This window comes from Adiantum capillus-veneris, chromosome 2, assembly GCF_014529385.1.
Source record: "Adiantum capillus-veneris isolate H3 chromosome 2, ASM1452938v2, whole genome shotgun sequence".
Classification (NCBI taxonomy): domain Eukaryota; kingdom Viridiplantae; phylum Streptophyta; class Polypodiopsida; order Polypodiales; family Pteridaceae; genus Adiantum; species Adiantum capillus-veneris.
In genome coordinates, this window is record NC_140932.1 from 84,319,354 (window position 1) to 84,338,684 (window position 19,331).

The following is a 19,331-nucleotide window of genomic DNA, read 5'->3' on the forward strand; positions in this document are numbered from 1 at the left end:
GTCGTCGTCGTCATCACCGTCGTCGTCACCAACATAGTCCCAGGTTGCATCAGTCCATTGCATCGTCATTGTACCACTTTGTGCAATCAATAAGTAGACCACTCTCGCCGACGAGAGTGGGGCCTTCCGAGGAGGGTTTTACAACGTCTCTGGTGTCGTAGCTCTCTTCTCTCTATCTCTCAGTCTCACACACTTGCACGCACAGAGTCCGTTCACTTTGTTTGTGATCATAGCATTCTCTCATTAAGAACGGAAGGCTTTACCTTCCATAAGAACAAAAGGAACCTTGAGCACAGTTCAGAGCACTCACCTTGAGCAAAGCGCAAATAATCATTCCGCTACACCTAACATTGGTATCAGAGCTTTGGCAGTGTTCTGTATCACTCAAGGAAAGAACCACAAGAATTTTTTTGCTTCTTGAGGTCGCACAAACCCAAGTTCGCTTGGCCGTGTCGATTCCTAATCGTGTTTTGTTGAAGAGTGACAGGAATCCCAAGAAAGAAGGGCTTATCCAGCCTCCCCTTGTGTCTCTTTTCACTCATTGAGAGCGGACCGTGCACTTAGCGGCCGGCCAATCGACGTGAGGTGGGAAAAAGCAACCTTGGTGTGAGCGCAAGGCCGCCAAGGGGTGCGCCCACAGAAAAGAGTAGAACTCGGGTGAAGAGAAGATCCTTCTCAAACGCGATTTGCAAGCGAAAGAAAACCTCAAGAACCTCAAGATCCTCAAGAACCCAAGAACCTCAAGACCCTCAAGAACCCAAGTTCCTCGTGAACTTAAGAACCAAAGATCATAGTGCATGGTGGTCACCCGAAGCGGAATGGATACTTCGCATACAGGTGATGAGCATAAGAGAGACGGCGAAGATTTTTCCCCACCATGAGATTTTTTCGACGCTCCCCCTGCGCCATCTACGCCACGAGTTGTACTAACTCCTATGGAAATGATGGTCAAGTCGATGTTTGACATGATGGCACAACAACAAGAAACGAATTGAGTTGCATTGGCACAACTCGCAAGCAAAGAAGAACAACAAGAAGCTAAGGACCGTGAGCGCGACGAAAGAAACGCAAGACTTGCCGCTCAACAAGAAGACAATCGCCTTGCTTTAGAACGCGAGCGCAATGAACGCAAAGAAAGAAAACAACAAAGAAAGGCGAAAGAGACAGCAAAACGCGGTCTTTGAGGCCGAGCGCGCAGCTCAAAGAGTGGCTTTGGAGATCGAGCGTGAGGCTCAACGAGAAATACGCACTCAAGAATTGCTTCGACAAGTACTTGCCTCCAAATCCGAACCACCCAAAGATCGTGGGAGTTCATCAAGTGGCGCAAGCCACGATGCGGATTCCAACCATCCAGTCACAGAGAAGTTGACCTTCAATAAGTATGATGGTAAGATGGATGCTACGGTTATTCATTCTTGGTTGCATCAATTTAATGCTTATTTTGCGACAACTAAGAAGACAGGAAATAGCAAAGTTTTGACGGCAGCTATGTACCTTGCCGGTGATGCCATCAATTGGTACCACGCATGGCAAGAGGCACAGCTAGCCGCGCACCTGGAGGAAGCCGACGAATTCACGCCCCTTTCCTTCAATTGGGCTGATTTCCAAGACAAGCTCAAGGCGCGGTTTATGCCAACTCAGTACTTGCACGATTGAAGGACGATTGGCGCACTCTCAAGCAAAATGGTATACCAGTCATGTCTTTTTCTAATCGTGTTTTGCAGCTAGGCACTCAATTACGAAAATCGGATGATGAGCGCAAAGAGGCTTTTCTCTTTGGATTGGACGAGTATATCAAGTACGATGTCGAGGTGCTCAATCCAATCAATCTCAACAAGGCGGTAGCGATTGCTCTCGCACAGGAGATGAAGCACAACAAGGGAAAGCCTAAGGAGAACAAGACTTCCACAAATACCTCGCAGACTTCTCAAAACCCTCAGAACGGTAAGAACGGTAAGACTGGTAAGAATGGTAACTCTTCTAACCAATCTTCCAACAGTCTCTCAGAAAAAGCATTCTTCCAATGAATCTAAGGATAAGGCTAACACAATTGCTAAACCTAAGCTTACTCCATATGAAAATGTAGCACAAGGAATTGTAGGAGCATACATCACGTCGGAAGAGCAAAGCACTTATTCTAATGAAGTCGTTGTTTTCATTGTCACATTAAGGGTCACATAAAAAGAACATGTCCTAAGCTTGAATCGAATGAATCTAAAGAATCCACAGAACCCACTTCCTCTGTCAATGCAATTAATGATAACAGAGTGTGTCCCAAGTTTCTCCTGACCCTCCCATTGATGATTCTCTCATTAAATGTTATGGTCGTACGTCAGGGCAACGTTTTGTCATATTGTTTGTCCCAGGTAGTATGCATGATGTGATCAGTCCCTCTCTTGAACCCGCCTCGAAGTTAGTCCGAGATCTCCTATGGAGGTCTCTGGCTTTCGTCCCTGTATGGACGCTGTCATCACGGAGGAGTGCCTTGATGTGTTTTTTGGAATTCAACAAGCTGCCTTCACTAGAAGATTTGTTGTTTCTCCTCTCTCAGAATGTGATATGATTTTGGGCATTAAATGGTTTCGTGAACTTAACGCTCTCATTGATTTTGAGGCTAACACTCTCACTTTACATGCCCAAAGTGATTCTCCCATTATCATTCATGGAGAGAACATTGTTCATTCTCCATCTCTCATTGCTAATATGCAGGACAAGATTGAAAGGATTCCAGAGAAGGAGACTCTCTCTAAGTCTCTTCTTCTCCAAAGCATGACACAAGATTTGCATGATTGTGAAAAGCATGATGATTTGATTGACAATGATCAGCATGATGATTTGGATGATAATGATGAGCATGATGACAAGCATGCTGTTTTGCATGATCAAGATGTGATTTCTCACAAGCATGATGAGTTGCATGAAGATGATGTGATTGTTCAAGGATGATGTGTTAGTGGATTCTTTTTCTAGCGAAGCTAACCTCGTTGCAGATTCGATCAATCACGAAGAACCGATCTTGGCTTTCGAGTCGAGGTCCAAAGAACCCCCACAGGACGATTCGATCGTTCAGGAAGAAGTGATGTTGGCTCTTGAGCCTTGGTCCAAAGAACCCTCACAAGAAGTATTATGTGTTAGCATGATTGATACGCACGCATTGTTCGAGTGTTTCATTCGTGATCGTTTCCTGTATTTTAGTCAACATCTTTATGTGATTCCTTTTCCTAGGCATGACATATTGTATGTTGAGCACGTTTCTCTCATGAATGAGCACGAATGTATGCGGATTGTTCATGAAAAGCTGAAAAGGATGTATGTAAGGAAGTCACATTCCATGACTCTTCCTTGGCATGACACATTTGTAGCAAGAGCACAAGAAAGTATGAGCACCAAGCATAGGCATTTCCATTGTGAATTGCCACAGTTGATTGCTCTAGATCATAAGAGAAAGATTCGATCTCATTGTTTGCGTGTATGTGGTGAACGGTTTGGCATTCCGTCTATTGGTTCATCTACATTGCATGTACAGTCTTTTAGGAAGACAATATTTTTTCCACTCACTTTACATGGAATGGGTATTGTCACGTGACACATCCCAACCCTATGTGTCCGTGGACAAGCTACACCACAACAAGGTTCAATCAGTTCAGTCAAGTCTAGATTAGCAGTGATCTAGCACTTTTGTGAGTCTATTTGTAGACAGTGCATGCCCAGTCACTTAGCATAGATGCATATCCTCCGGTTGCACACAGCATGATCATCGGAATTCCCATGAAAATCCATTAGCATCAATTAGGGGAATTTTCCAATGCATTTAGCCTATTTTCCTATTTATTGGTATTTTCACTTATTATTTTTAAGTGACTTTCCAACAAAAGTAGGTAGGGCAATTTTGCTAAGTTAATATATAAGCAAACCCAAGTTAGCACTTTCTGGCAGAAGAGGCAGCAGGAGCTTCCCGCTCAACAAGCAACTTCTCAGCACTAACCCCTAGCGTTTTGGATCCCATCCTCACCGGGCAAGTTCCCACCCCTAGCGTTTTCTCAGCATCAGGTCGCCATCCAGTTTCCCCCTTCTGGCGCTTGGTTCCCTTGCAGATCAGCCCTTCCTTAGCGTTTTGCTCATCAACGATCTACCCCAAATCAGCGTTTTTTACTAACGCTAGGAACTGCTGCAGATCGGCGTTTTTCTAGCAGATAGCCCAGCGTTTTTGGCAAGGGAAAAACCAGCAGATCAGCGTTTTTGGTTTCAGCCCCTAAGCACCGCAGATACTCGCAGTTTTCAGCCTATGACATAGAAGCAGATACATCCCAAGTTGGTTGCAGATGTTCCCCCATTTTCAGCCATAAAAAAACGCAGCCAAAACAGTCATTTTCAGCCACTGAAACAGTCCCGAACTTCAGCGATTAGAAGACCTCAGATTTCAGCCATCAAGTCGTCGTCGTCACCACCGTCGTCGTCATCGGCATAGTCCCAATGCATCAGTCCATTGCATACGCATTGTACACCTTTGTGCAATCAAAGTAGACCACTCTCGCCAACGAGAGGGGGGCCTTCGGAGGAGGGTTTTACAACCTCTCGGGTGTCGTATCTCTTCTCTCTCCTTCTCTCAGTCTCATTCACTTGCACGCACAATATCCACTCACTTTGTTCGCGATCATAGCACTCTACATAAGACGGAAAGCTCTCTCTTTCCCTAAGAACTAAAAGGAACCTTGAGCAATAAAGATCACTAATCTTGAGAAAATACAACATTCATTCCGCTTCACCTAACATTGGTATCAGAGCTTTGGAAGTGTTCTGTATTACTCAAGGAAAGAACCACAAGAACCACAAGAATTTTTTTTGCTTGTTGCGATCGCACGAACCCAAGTTTACTTGGGCGTGGCGATTCCTAATCGTGTTTTGTTGAAGAGTGACAGGAATCCCAAGAAAGAAGGGCTTGTCCAGCATCCCCTTGTGTCTCTTTTCACTCATTGAGAGCGGACCGTGCACTTAGTGGCCGGCCAATCGACGTGAGGTGGGAAAAAGCAACCTTGGTGTGAGCGCAAGGCCGCCAAGGGGTGCGCCCGCAGAAAAGAGTAGAACTCGGGTGAAGAGAAGATCCTTCTCAACGCAATTTGCAAGCGAAAGAAAACCTCAAGAACCCCAAGACCCTCAAGACGCAAGAACCTCAAGAACCCAAGATTCTCACGAATCAAGGACCTCAAGAACCTCAAGACCCTCAAGAACCCAAGTTCCTCGCGAGCTTAAGACCCCAAGATTATAGTGCATGGTCGTCACCCGAAGCGCAATGGATACTTCGCATACAGGTGATGAGCATGAGAGAGGTGACGAAAACTCGTCCCCACCCGGAGATGATTTCTTCAACCCTCCCCCTTCGCCATCTATGCCACCAAACCCTATGGAGGAAGTGGTCAAGCACATGATAGCCATGATGGATAGACAAGAAGCAAATCGCCTTGCTCTTGCTGCAAAACAAGAAGAAAATCGACTTGCTTTCGAACGCGAGCGCGATGAACGAGAAGCTCAAAGGGAGATTCGTCATCAAGAACAAGGTTGTAAGGAACGTAGTATTCGGTACGTGTTCGGTACGTACTGTACGTTGTACCGTATGGATTGGGCCATAAGGTACATAAAATTCGTAGTATATTTTTTAAAAGCTAAAAATACAAAGAATTTCAAATTTATATATAACCTATCTAAATTAAAAACACTGCACAATACTTAAACATAGCCACAACTTTCAAAAAACACTTCAAATCACCCCACAAGTTAAGTAACCGCTAGATAACTCTGCAATTCAATTAACGCACACTTCAAAGTTGAATACAAAACTTACAATCTTTCGCGAGGTCAGGACTCTAGAGTGCCTCCTTGCAGACTCCAAACACAAAGGGAGGGAGGGAGGGAGGGAGGGAGGGAGAAAGAACCTTATCGGTGGCGGCAAATCCTTCCTTGGTCTTTGTGCAGACATTGTGCAGAGACTCTGTCCTACTCTCTGGTCCTCTGTTGTGATAATAACCAGTATAGGATAGGTGGACTTATTAAAGGCCTCGCCCAACCAGTCCGACCACGGGCAATAGGCACCGTCTGCGAATTTTTTATATTTTTTTTCCGAGGCTTTTTTTTTTGTACGTATGAAATCGTACGGTACGTACGGATACCGTACGGACGTACCGTACGGTACGGAACCAGACCGTACATACATACGGAAACAACCTTGATCAAGAATTCATTTCCCACATCCTAGCTTCGAAGACCGAACCACCCAAAGATCGTGGACATTCGTCAAGTGGCGCAAGCCACGACACAGATTCCAACCATCCAGTTACAGATAAGTTGACTTTCAGTAAGTATGACGGTAAGATGGATGCTACAATTATTCATTCTTGGTTGCATCAATTTAATGCTTATTTTGCGACAACTAAGAAGACAGGAAATAGCAAAGTTTTGACAGCAGCTATGTACCTTGCCGGTGATGCCATTAATTCGTACCACGCATGGCAAGAGGCACAGCCTTGAGGCAGCCGACGATTTCACGCCCCTCTCTTTTAGTTGGGTTGATTTCCAAGACAAGCTCAAGGCGCGGTTTATGCCACCTCAGTACCTCGCACGATTGAAGGACGATTGGCGCGCTCTCAAGCAAAATGGTATGCCGGTTATGTCTTTTTCCAATCGTGTTTAGCAGGTAGGTACCCAATTACGCATGTTGGATGATGAGCGCAAAGAGGCTTTTCTCTTTGGATTGGACGAGTATATCAAGTACGATGTCGAGGTATTCGATCCAATCGATCTCAACAAGGCGGTAGCGATTGCTCTCGCACACGAGATGAAGCACAACAAGGGAAAGCCTAAGGAGAACAAGACTTCGACAAGTACCTCGCAGACTTCTCAGAACGCACAGAACGGTAAGAATGGTAAGAATGATAACTCTTCTAACCAATCTTCCAACAGTCTCTCATCAAAGAATTCTTCCAATGAATCTAAGGGTAAGGCTAACACAATTGCTAAACCTAAGCTTACTCCATATGAAAAGGTAGCACAAGGAATTGTAGGAGGTTATATCACTTCGGAAGAACAAAGCACGTATTCTAAGGAAGGTCGTTGTTTTCATTGTCACATTAAGGGTCACATAAAACGAACATGTCCTAAGCTTGAATCGAATGAATCTAAAGAACCCACAGCACCCACTACATCTGTCAATGCAATGAATGATAACACGGGTGTGCCCAAAGTTTCTCAGGACCCTCTCATTGATGATTCTCTCATTAAATGTTATGGTCGTACGTCGGGGCACCATTTTGTCATATTGTTTGACCCAGGTAGTATGCATGATGTGATCTATCCCTCTCTTGTTGAGAGAGCTCGCCTTGAAGTTAGTCCGAGATCTCCTATCGAGGTCTCTGGCTTTCATCCTGGTATGGACGCTCTCATCACGAAGGAGTGCCTTGATGTGTTGTTTGCAATTCAACAGACTGCCTTCACTACAAGATTTGTTGTTTCTCCTCTCTCAGGATGTGATATGATTTTAGGCATGAAATGGTTTCGTGAAATAAACCCTCTCGTTGATTGGGAGGCTAACACTTTAACTCTCAATGCCAAAAGTGATTCGCCTACTGTCTTTCATGGAGTGGACACTGCTCCTTCTCCATCTCTCATTGCTAATATGCAGGACAAGGTTGAAAGGATTCGAGATAAGGAAACTCTCTCAGTCTCTTTTTCTCCACAGCATGACACACAGAACTTGCATGATTATGAGAAGCATGATGATTTGAATGATAATGATTTACATGATGATTTGGATGAAAAAGACAAGCATGATGAATTGCATGAAGATGATGTGATTGTTCACAAGGATGATGTGTTAGTGGAGGCTTTTCCTAGCGAAGCTAACCTCGTTGTAGATTCGATCAATCACGAAGATCCGATCTTGGCTTTCGAGTCGAGGTCCAAAGAACCCCCACAGGACGATTGGATCATTCAGAAAGAACCCCCTCAAGAAGAACCGATCTTGGCTCTCAAGCCTTGGTCCAAACAGCCTTCACAGGAAGTATTGTGTGTTCGCATGATTGATACGCACGCATTGTTCGAGTGTTTCATTCGTGACGGTTTCCTGTATTTTAGTCAGCATAACGGTTTCTTGTATTTTAGTCAGCATCGTTATGTGATCCCTTTTCCTAGGCATGACATATTGTATGTTGAGCACCTTTCTCTCATGGATGAGCACGAATGTATGCGGAATTTTCATGAAAAGTTGAAAAGTCTGTATGTCAAAAAGTCACATTCTCTGTCTCTTCCTTCGCATGATACAGTTTCCGAAAGCGCACATGGTTGTATGAGCACCAAGCATGGGCATTTCCATTGTGATTTGCCACAGTTGATTGATTTCGATCAAACAAAAAAGATTCGATCGCATTGTTTGCATGTGTTTGATGAACGGGTTGTCACTCCGTCTCTATGTTCATCTACATTGCATACACAGTCTTTAGAGAAGACAAGATTTTTTTCCTTCACTTTACATGGAATAGGTATGTTCATGGTTTTGTGTTGGAAATGGTTTCAGGAATTTTCAGCCATGGAAATTCTTGAAGCAGAAAGAAGCCGGTCTCTAGACGAAGTTGAAGCAAGGAAGGAGCCACAGAAGACTTTGTGTCGCTTTCGGCGCGGCCCAAAGAAGCAAGCGTTGCAGACCTTTATGAAGTTCAAGTACCACATGACCCACACATCAGAGTGGGCCGGCGAAGAGTCCCTTCCAGCATTCCGGATGCTGTTGGCGATCTCCCTCAACGCCAGACAGTTCGGTACCAGTACCTCACTTTGAAAAGGAGGGGATGTCACGTGACACATCCCAACCCTATGTGTCCGTGGACAAGCTACACCACAGCAGGGTTCAGTCAGTTCAGTCAAGTCTAGATTAGCAGTGATCTGGCACTTTTGTGAGTCTATTCGTAGACCGTGCATGCCCAGTCACTTAGTATAGATGCATATCCTCCGGTTGCACACAGCATGATCATTGGAATTCCCATCAGAATCCACTAGCAGTGCATTTAGCCTATTTTCCTATTTATTGGTATTTTCACTTATTATTTTTAAGTGACTTTCCAACAAAAGTAGGTAGGGCAATTTTGCTAAGTTAATATATAAGCAAACCCAAGTTAGCACTTTCTGGCAGAAGAGGCAGCAGGAGCTTCCCGCTCAACAGGCAACTTCTCAACAGTAACCCCCAGCGTTTTGGATCCCATCCTCACCGGGCAAGTTCCCACCCCTAGCGTTTTCTTAGCATCAGGTCGCCATCCAGTTTCCCCCTTCTGGCGCTTGGTTCCCCTGCAGATCAGCCCTTCCTTAGCGTTTTGCTCATCAATGATCTGCCCCAAATCAGCGTTTTTTACTAATGCTAGGAACTGCTGCAGATCAGCGTTTTTCTAGCAGATAGCCCAGCGTTTTTGGCAAGGGAAAAACCAGCAGATCAGCGTTTTTGGTTTCAGCCCCTAAGCACCGCAGATACTCGCAGTTTTCAGCCTATGACATAGAAGCAGATACATCCCAAGTTGGTTGCAGATGTTCCCCCATTTTCAGCCATAAAAAAACGCAGCCAAAACAGTCATTTTCAGCCACTGAAACAGTCCCGAACTTCAGCGATTAGAAGACCTCAGATTTCAGCCATCAAGTCGTCGTCGTCACCACCGTCGTCATCATCGGCATAGTCCCAATGCATCAGTCCATTGCATACGCATTGTACACCTTTGTGCAATCAAAGTAGACCACTCTCGCCAACGAGAGGGGGGCCTTCGGAGGAGGGTTTTACAACCTCTCGGGTGTCGTATCTCTTCTCTCTCCTTCTCTCAGTCTCAGTCACTTGCACGCACAATATCCACTCACTTTGTTCGCGATCATAGCACTCTCCATTAGACAGAAAGCTCTCTCTTTCCCTAAGAACTAAAAGGAACCTTGAGCAATAAAGATCACTAATCTTGAGAAAATACAACATTCATTCCGCTGCACCTAACAGGTATGTTCATGTTTTTGTGTTGGAAGTGGTTTCAGGAATTTTCAGCCATAGAGATTCTTGAAGAGGAAAGAAGCTGGACTCTAGACGAAGTTGAAGCATTGAAGGGGCCACAGAAAACTGTCGCTTTCGGCGCGGCCCAAAGAAGCAAGCGTTGCAGACCTTTATGAAGTTCAAGTACCACACGACCCACACATCAAAGTGGGCCGGCGAAGAGTCCCTTCCAGGCTTCCAGATGCTATTGGCGATCTCCCTCGACGCCATACAGTTCGGTACCAGTACCTCACTTTGAAAAGGAGGGGATGTCACGTGACACATCCAACCTGTGTCTGTAGACAAGCTACAGCATGATCAGGGTTCAGTCAGTCCAGTCAGTCTAGATTAGAAGTGATCTGGCACTTTTGTGAGTCTATTCGTAACAGTGCATGCCCAGTCACTAAGCATAGATGCATATCCTCTCGTTGCACACAGCATGATCATCAGAAATCCCATCAGAATCCATTAGAATCAGTTAGGGGATTTTTCTAGTGCATTTAGCCTATTTTCCCTATTTTTGACATTTTTCACTTAATATTTTTAAGTGACTTCCCAACAAAAGTAGGTAGGGCAATTTTGCTAAGTTTGTATATAAGCAAACCCAAGTTAGCACTTTCTGGCAGAAGAGGCAGCAAGAGCTTCCCGCTCAACAGGCATCTTCTCAGCAAGAACCCCGCAGTATCCCCATAAGCCTAGCGTTTTCTTCATCGCCAGACACTTCCCTCACTTGGCGTTTCCAGTCTTTCTTGATCGCCATAGATAGTCAGCCCTAGCGTTTTGGTCTTCACCAACACCACCCCCTTGCCTGGCGTTTCTAGTTTCCCTTGATTGCCAGCAGTCCTCAAGAACCCAGCGTTTTTCACTAATGCTAGAAGGCAGATCAGCGTTTTCATTTTCAGCCAGAATTGAAGCTTTACATCAGCATTTTCAGCATTCCCCACAGTAGCAGATTCAACCCTTGAAGCATTGCAAAAGATCTCCATTTGCAGCCCTCGAAAACGCAGTCAAAACAGTCATTTTCAGCCATCAAAACAGCCCCGAAATTCAGCAGTTAGAAGACCACAGATTTCAGCCCTAAAGTCGTCGTCGTCACCGACATAGTCCCAGGTTGCATCAGTCCATTGCATCGTCATTGTACCACTTTGTGCAATCAATAAGTAGACCACTCTCGCCGACGAGAGTGGGGCCTTCGGAGGAGGGTTTTACGACGTCTCTGGTGTCGTGGCTCTCTTCTCTCTATCTCTCAGTCTCATACACTTGCACGCACAGTGTCCGTTCACTTTGTTTGTGATCATAGCATTCTCTCATTAAGAACGGAAGGCTCTACCTTCTATAAGAACAAAAGGAACCTTGAGCACAGTTCGGAGCACTCATCTTGAGCAAAGCACAAACAATCATTCCACTGCACCTAACACAAGAACAACGATCAGTGAAGATGAATTGTCAGTTTTGTAAAAGAAGCAGGTAATGGAACAGGAAGAGCAAAAGCACATGCAAGGAGCAAAGGCAATCATTGTAGAAGAACAAAGATATCAAGAGCAGACCTCCATATCTGCCATAAAGAGTTCCAGAACTGAATTTGGGAACTGAAGAAGAACCTAAAATGGATGCAAATCTTTTGAAGGCTCTAAAGAATCTATTGATGGAATTCAAAGATGTGTTTGCTTGAGACTATTCGGATACAAAAGGTATGGATCCTAACTTCTATCAACATAAAATAAATATGAAGCAAGATGCAGTGCCTATTTTTTAGCAAAGGTACATAACGAATCCAAATTATGCAAAGCACGTTAAAAGAGCTACATAAACTATTACAGGTTGGGTTTATCAAGCTTATTCATGAGGCAACGTGACTATCACCAATTGTGATTGTGCCTAAGAAAAGTGATAAATTGGGAGTATATGTGAACGATATGAAGCTGAATGCAACTACTAAAGCAAACCCTTTTCCATTACCATTTATTGATACACTACTAGATTCAGTTGTTCACCATGAAATGTACGATGTCTTGGATAAATTCTTAAGTTATGATGAAATAAAGAAATGAGTGTAAGACTGATCGTCACTACTTCCATAACAGAGGTGAGGAGCCTTTGTGTAAACAGTGATGAGCTTTGGCCTGAAAAGTGGACCTTCATCCTTTTCGAAAACATCAGCAAAGTTATTTGAACCTTTTCTAAACTTTCCTTGAGTGTCGTTGGAAAAAGGGAAAAGCATTTAGAGCATCTCAGAAAATGTTTGGGGAGATACAAAAAATTCAGATGTCACTAAATCCTTACAAGTCATCCACTGCTGTAAAGAAGAGAACTCTTTTAGAGTTTATAATCTTAAGAGGATGGGCTATCCATTGATCCAAAGAAGGTTAAAGCCGTTCACAAGGTTCTAAAGCCAATAAATTTAAAGCACTTGATTAGGTTTACAGGTCAAGTGAAGTGGCATGGCAGACATTTAAGGTATCTTGTTGATGTTGGTGCACCTTTGAGTCATTTAACCAAAAAAGATGTTGAATTTGTTTGGGGACCAACCCAAGAAACAGCATTTCAAAAAAAATACCACAAGGGGCAACTAATTGAGAGGCCGATGCTTTTGGGCATGGATGATCGGCGACAATCACCACTGAGATAGAGAAGCAATGTAGCAGCAAGAGACAAAAGGAGGAGAGCTACCAAGGTGAGAAACCTGCAAAAAGTCAATGTCAAGGTGACTTTGGAATAGGTAGGAGTAAGCCATCCCGAGGAAACAGAAGCTACAAAATTATCTTCCTTCCAAGGAAATACAATATGGGATAGCAATCGGAGGAGATCCTGGCCATGTCCACTTGTGAGAGCAAGCCCACCACAAGGGTCGACAAAATATCCATGACAGATCCTACAAGGACAAGTCAAAGAGACACTGCATACAAGAACTCCCCCCCCAAAAAAAAAGAAGGAAATGGAATGCCAAGAGATAAGGAACAACTGAGAAGATGCATAAAGTAGATTGACATTTGAAATCGAAGAAGCCATAGTCTTAGAGTAGACCAATGTGCAAGTGTGAGCAAACATGATGCAAGTGCAAAGAAGAAGGATGACACCACCAAAGCAAGAATTATCCATGAGGTCTTCACCAAATCAAGGTTGCAGGGGTACATCCAAACTAAAGAGGTAGAAACCACAAGGCCAAGATGAAGCAAAGAAGAAGCTCTACCAAAAGAGGTAAGGCTATAGAGCCAAATATTGTTGGGGTATAGGCGTCTGTGCCTTGCCCGGCCGCCCAGAGTCTGGGCGCCCACTGACTTGTATACCTTATACATAGCATAAGTGTATAGGGGGCTGCTCACTCTTTGAGTCTCCCCACCCACATCGTGTGTGTCTCTCCTTCTCTCTCTCTCACTCTCCGTCTTTGGTGCTCCCCGATCCCCTTCAATTGGTATCAGAGCATAGGTGCGGAGGGAGCGCGTGTGTGCACAGTCACGACGACAGCGGAGAGCCAGTTTCATTCCCGAAATCACGTCCGCGCGCGTGCGCACTTTCAAGAGTGCAAACAGGGTTTCGACTTCGGCATCGGCAAATTCAGCTTTTCGAGAGCGTTTCCACCAGGCGTCCTGGTACTTTACCCCCCTTTCGAAGCCATTCGAGCCATCAGAAACCTCATTCGAGCTACGGTTGAGGAGCTGCATTTTCAGCCCTCTTTTGGCAATTTATGCTGCGTTTTTGAGTCGAAACGAAGGTTTTTGGCATAGCTTTCACACCCGGACTCGGATACATGTGATCCAGGAGTCTACCTTGGGGTTTTGGCACGCTCCGGACGCACTCGTCATATCAGAATTTAAAAATTTTGAACACTGAATTTTCTGCAGCAGCAGTTGTTTATTGTGTGTCGAAGATTCCACACATGGTTTTGCTCTCAGATGTGAGAGTGATATTTGCTGCAAGTTTCCTCACACGTGGGAGGATTCGATGTATGCCTTATGTGGTTTGATGCTCAGGGAGACTAATGTGATTGCATTTTGAGCTCGACAATGTATGCTTTGAGCATGTTTTTTGGCAGTCACAGGTAGAACAAATATTTGTGTACTAGATTTGCAGGTGTTTGCAATGATGTATGCAAAGTGTGGAGATTGGTGCATGCATTTGGAGTGCGGTTTGATGCGCTTTGGTTGCTCATGGTTTTGAGCGTGCAGTTAGTTTGGTTACTGGTTTTGTGGCCGTTTTACTGACGAAACTCTGGCGAAATTTTCCCAGGAGTTTTATGCGCATCATTTATGCGATCTAGGTAGAGATTGCGGGTTGCACTCAGCATTTGCGTGCGGTGTTCTCTGCAGGTGGGAGATTTGTGCGTGTGTATGCATCGATACGGCACAGTGTGGGCTTGGTGATTAGCTCACAGTTTGACAGGCGTACAGTTATCTTGACACACTCACAAGAGTGAATGTTGTGATGTATGCTTGTGTGGCTACGAGCTAGGTAGCCGGATTCGAGCACTAATGGCTTGAGGTTTTTCAGCAGGTTTCAGCTACAGGTTTACAAGTTTACAGGCAGGTTTGAGGTTTTATTTGGGCGCTGAATTTTCAGCCATTGTTTCCTCTTTGCAGGTGTCCATGTATGGCTCAGTTGTAGGCTGATCTGGGACACGTTTGTGACTTGTTTATGCAGCTGTTTAAGAGCTGAATTTTGGGGCTGTTTTGGGGCTGTTTTGCAGCCATATTTGCAGACTTTTGTTGATGCGATTCGAGTCAGTTTAGGGCTGATTTGGTTGACATTTGCTACTCATTGTTGGTTGCTCTTTTGTGAGCATTATGGCTGATTTTTCATTTGACTTCTAGCGTTATGGTCTGACACAGTTTGATGGTGCAGATTTTGTTGCTTGGAAGGAGCATATGCTTGTTGCATTGGCGGATTTGGGGCAGGATAAACCCTTGTGTGGTTTATCGGCGAAGCCCAAGTCTATGCGTGATGATGATTGGCAGGATCTTGATGAGTTAGCAATGTCTACGATTCGTTTGCATCTCATTGAGTCTGTTGACTCGCAGGTCTCGAGGGAGACTACAACTCATGCTTTATGGCAGAGTTTACATGCTATGTACGCGACATCCATGTCTACAGGGGAGTCTAGTCCCACTTCTATGTCCATGGGAGAGATTGGTCCCACACGCAAGTCTCGACGGCATAGAGACTTGACATGTTGGCATTGTGGACATAGAGGGCACATTAGGCGTCGATGTTTCAGGCGTTTGAGACAATGGAGACGACAGATGCGTGATACAGATTTGGGCATGACAGATGCTAGTGAGATCAGTACGGTGGTTACTGAGTATGTTTGTGACAGCGATGTCACATTTACATCTAGCTTGTCTTCAAACGACCTTATGTCTACGGATTGCATATCGGATTGCACATTGTCTTCACATTGGTTACTAGATTCAGATGCTACTTTCCATGTCACGTCGCATCGTGAGTGGTTTAGCACGTTTTCTAGTGGGAGACTTGGTTGTGTGCACATGGCTGATGGTGTTGTGTATGACATTGAAGGTGCAGGAGACGTATGTTTGTCCTTGCCCAGTAGTATGAGATTTACCCTGCGTCATGTGCGTTATGTGCTAGATCTGAGACGGGATTTGATCTCGATTGGTCAGCTTAGAGACTGTGGATGTCAGATTTCGCTACGAGAGCGAGATTTTGTGATGCATTTGGGTTCGCTAGTGATTGCGAGAGGTGCCAGGAGTGGTACAGGTTACCCATTGCATGTGGATCACGGGAGAGACAGTGTTGTCTCTGTGATCACGCAACCAGGTAGACAACGAGAGAGCAGGCGAGTCTCTTTTGCTTGTGGGTTGCAGGGTGCTTTGCATGGAGTGCAGAGTAGTGATCTTGTTGTGCACATAGTTGGGGCACGACTTGAGCAGTCACACAGAGAGGTGACAAAGTCAGACATGCATGCTTTGCTAGTGACTGAGCAAAGCAGAGAGTCAGTTGTGCGAGATACTTCTATGCAGGATAGACAGGTAGAGCGGTCTTGCTCTAGTGAGTCACGACAGGAGGACATTGTACAAGAGTTTATGCATACGGAGTTAGAGCATGAGAGCTCTAGTGAGTCACAGCAGATTGAGTGGTAATGTTTGCAGTGGATGATTGTAGAGGAGACTGAGATGTCAGCGATTATGCAGTCATTCCTTTCTATGCTTGACAGTGAGCATGGGGATATAGTTGTGCAGGATATGTCTTCCAGCACACACCTAGAGCAGCTGGTTTGCTCTGAGGTTGCACGACAGGTTGATGCGTCTTTTGCGGACAGTCAGGAGATGCATGTGGCTGACACGCCTCGTCAGTCAGAGATGCCTATTGCCAGGGATATATATGTTGATGCATGCTCCGTAGAGCTAGCAGGGCCCGCTAGCATTGCATCGGCATTCGGTGGTCTCATGTATGAGATGTTGATCTTGAGACCGGATATCGCAGCTGCAGTGGGAGCATTTGCAATTGGGGTTGTCAGTCGTTTGTTGACTGATGATGGCATAGAGCACGAGGGAGATATGCAGGTATTGCATACATACTTGCAGTACGTGTGCGGTACGTCTGGTGGTGTATGGACTTACACGGGAGCAGGACAACCGGATACACACGATCACAGCCAACTAGTGGGCATCGGTTGAGAGCAGTTTTCTCTCACCTTTTGTAGTCTTTAGACTAGGTTCCCTTGCTTAAAGGCACAGTCGCCTTTAAGTGGGAGGTTGTTGGGGTATAGGCGTCTGTGCCTTGCCCGGCCGCCTAGAGTCTGGGCGCCCACTGACTTGTATACCTTATACATAGCATAAGTGTACAGGGGGCTGCTCACTCTTTGAGTCTCCCCACCCACATCGTGTGTGTCTCTCCTTCTCTCTCTCTCACTCTCCGTCTTTGGTGCTCCCCGATCCCCTTCAAATATGTGTTGAACTACCAGGTCTATCACTGGCTGCAAATCGTGCCGCGATTCACGAGTCATGAAGTGGTAGTCTGCATGGACAGAGCTAACGTGGCAACGCAGATGGTGACATGGCAAGAACACTGGAGTACTATTGGTGTCAATTATGAAAGCGTTGACTTTCTATGCTTTGAGCATCAGTTTTTATATCAGGTGACTTTGAAGCTTTTAGCACATATAAAAATAAATGCGATTTTGAAGTCACTTTGGGGATTTCTTGAAGGAAACAAGAAACAAGAGACTTTGGAAATGGAATTTCTGATCCGATAGGCCCCAAAATGGAGTTACCTTGTGACCGTGCGCTAGGAAACAAGAATAGCCTTCTTCTAAAGGGAAAGTCTTTGCAGGGAAAAAAAGAACAGCCCAAGAGAGCAGATCTTCCAAAGAGAAAATCAGGAGAGCCAAGTTTAAAGAGAGAATATCAACACTCTATAAAGAGAGAATATCATACATGAAGTGGATCTTTCACCTTTTAAAACATTGATGAGAAATCCGTTGTCAGACAACAAGATTAGGAGGCATGAGAGGGAGGGGAAGGAGGGAGGAAAACAATGGCAAAAGGGACAAGAGGCCAAGCAGTTCACTTCTTCAAAACTCTTTAAAACCACAAACATTAAACGGAATGCCAAATAAGGTCATCAAGTGCAAGTTAGCAACTTCACATCAAGTAATATACTCTTAAATTCTAACCAAAGAATGCACCCTCATCAACTCCTGAATGGCAACAACCTAGATAGAAAGCTCCCAATCCTCCCATGGAGGTCAAACATTTACTGAGAGATGAATTAAACATCTTTGTAGAAAGATTCTACCTAATTAACACTGAACGGCAACTACGGCTAGCTTATCACACAAATACACTTACAAACACTTAGTCAGCAAACTGAAATAAAAAGCTTACTTGCTCGGGAGCTTCTTGTGGGTATCTCTCTTAATTCACGTCGTATGCACAGCCATTCACCAACACAGGCCATTACTGCTACACAAATCCCATTCACCAACCACCAGGTGACAGATGATGGTAGGCCACCGTATATAAGACACAAGAATAAATGAACAATGTACACTGTCGCTGTGAAGTCCAAACACTTTCTATTCCTCTCCACAATCAGCAGTAGGAATCCAGCCCTGGTTGCCATAGAAAGTGGACGTTATCATGAATAAAATAGACAAACGTTCTCCCATAAAATGACGACCAATGCAAACATGCCGTGAAAAGACGCATTAAAAAATTGGGATTTTTATACTATATTTGCATAGTTGGTTGTGTCGGAGGGAGGCAAAGTCCTCTGGCATTGTAATGCTGTGATTTGCGTAGATGGATACATCAAATAGAACAAACAGGAAGAAAGATCTGCAGCATTCAAAGGAAAAAACAACTAAAGAGCCTTTGAGACTCCACCAGAGCCACTAAGCTTTTAGAACCCTCGTGTGGAAAAGCAGAAAAAGCCTGAAGACACACAGGGGGGTCATACCCGACAAGAGAATTGAGGAGGAACGCAACGATGGTGCACCAGCCTGTAAAGGAGGAAGTGGTGAGGGTCGAGTAGTCGAAGAAGTAGTGGAGCGTAAACGCTGGGACGTGTATACCCACCAGCAACCACAGCAGCAGGCCCAAGCTGAGGTAGGTGAGACACTGCATGCACACAATCTGCGAGACGATGAGCCATGGATCCCATACCATCGCCCCATAGAACATGACTCCAAATCCACCCTTGCTGAGTTCTGAGTTGTCGCGACAGATTCGATCTCAGACTTGAGACCTTCGATCCTTCAATTGGTTTCTTCCATAAAGCAAAGCGAGTGTCACACCTTCCCTTTCGAAATCCGTTCAAATGGCAATTTTGAAGGATGAACTTAAAATTATGTTGCGGCCCATATGTGTGAGAGTACTAATTACGTGAATTAGTCAATTGATTCTATGAATTAGTCAGCTATGCTAACGTATTTGTGACGATTGGCAAGGCAAGAGCACCTTTGTGTGTGACCGGGAGAGGCCGCTAGCTCAACCTTAAGCTCGTCGGTCCGAATAAGTCTAACATGTTCTTTATGTACGTTGGATTCAAGCTCTTGTAAACAATGTCAAGTCTACTCATCATCTGGGTAGGCTAGTCACATGATGACTCTTTATTAATTATAGACAAATGCTGGTGTTATAAGTAAAGATAGCAATCTAAGGTTACCACCATGGTAATATCGGCATTGACTCCCTTATGATACTGACTTGACATTATGTCCATGGCTTTGCAATGATGGACAAGGGTGTCAATTTCCACATCAACAACAGAGTTGCAATAAGACTCACTCTCTCTCTCTCTCTCTCTCTCTCTCTCTCTCTCTCTCTCTCTC

General features: G+C 44.8%; 1 protein-coding gene across 2 annotated transcripts in view; it reads right to left on the bottom strand.

The window, feature by feature from the left end:
* LOC147463098 (structural molecules protein) overlaps nucleotides 1–18,807 on the bottom strand; it is a 48,564-nt gene extending 29,757 nt beyond the window's left edge. The window contains exons 1-3 of one of the 2 annotated variants that reach the window (XM_086487343.1): nucleotides 18,577–18,807; nucleotides 18,458–18,500; nucleotides 17,858–18,110 (exon numbers count right to left, since the gene is read on the bottom strand). In XM_086487343.1, the coding sequence (XP_086343469.1) occupies nucleotides 17,858–18,110; nucleotides 18,458–18,500; nucleotides 18,577–18,661 (381 nt within the window). In that variant the 5' untranslated portion in view covers nucleotides 18,662–18,807. Of the gene's footprint in view, nucleotides 1–17,857; nucleotides 18,111–18,457 lie in introns of those variants that run through there. The other variant, XM_086487336.1, reaches the window with a different exon arrangement.
* Nucleotides 18,808–19,331: the final 524 nt, after the last annotated feature.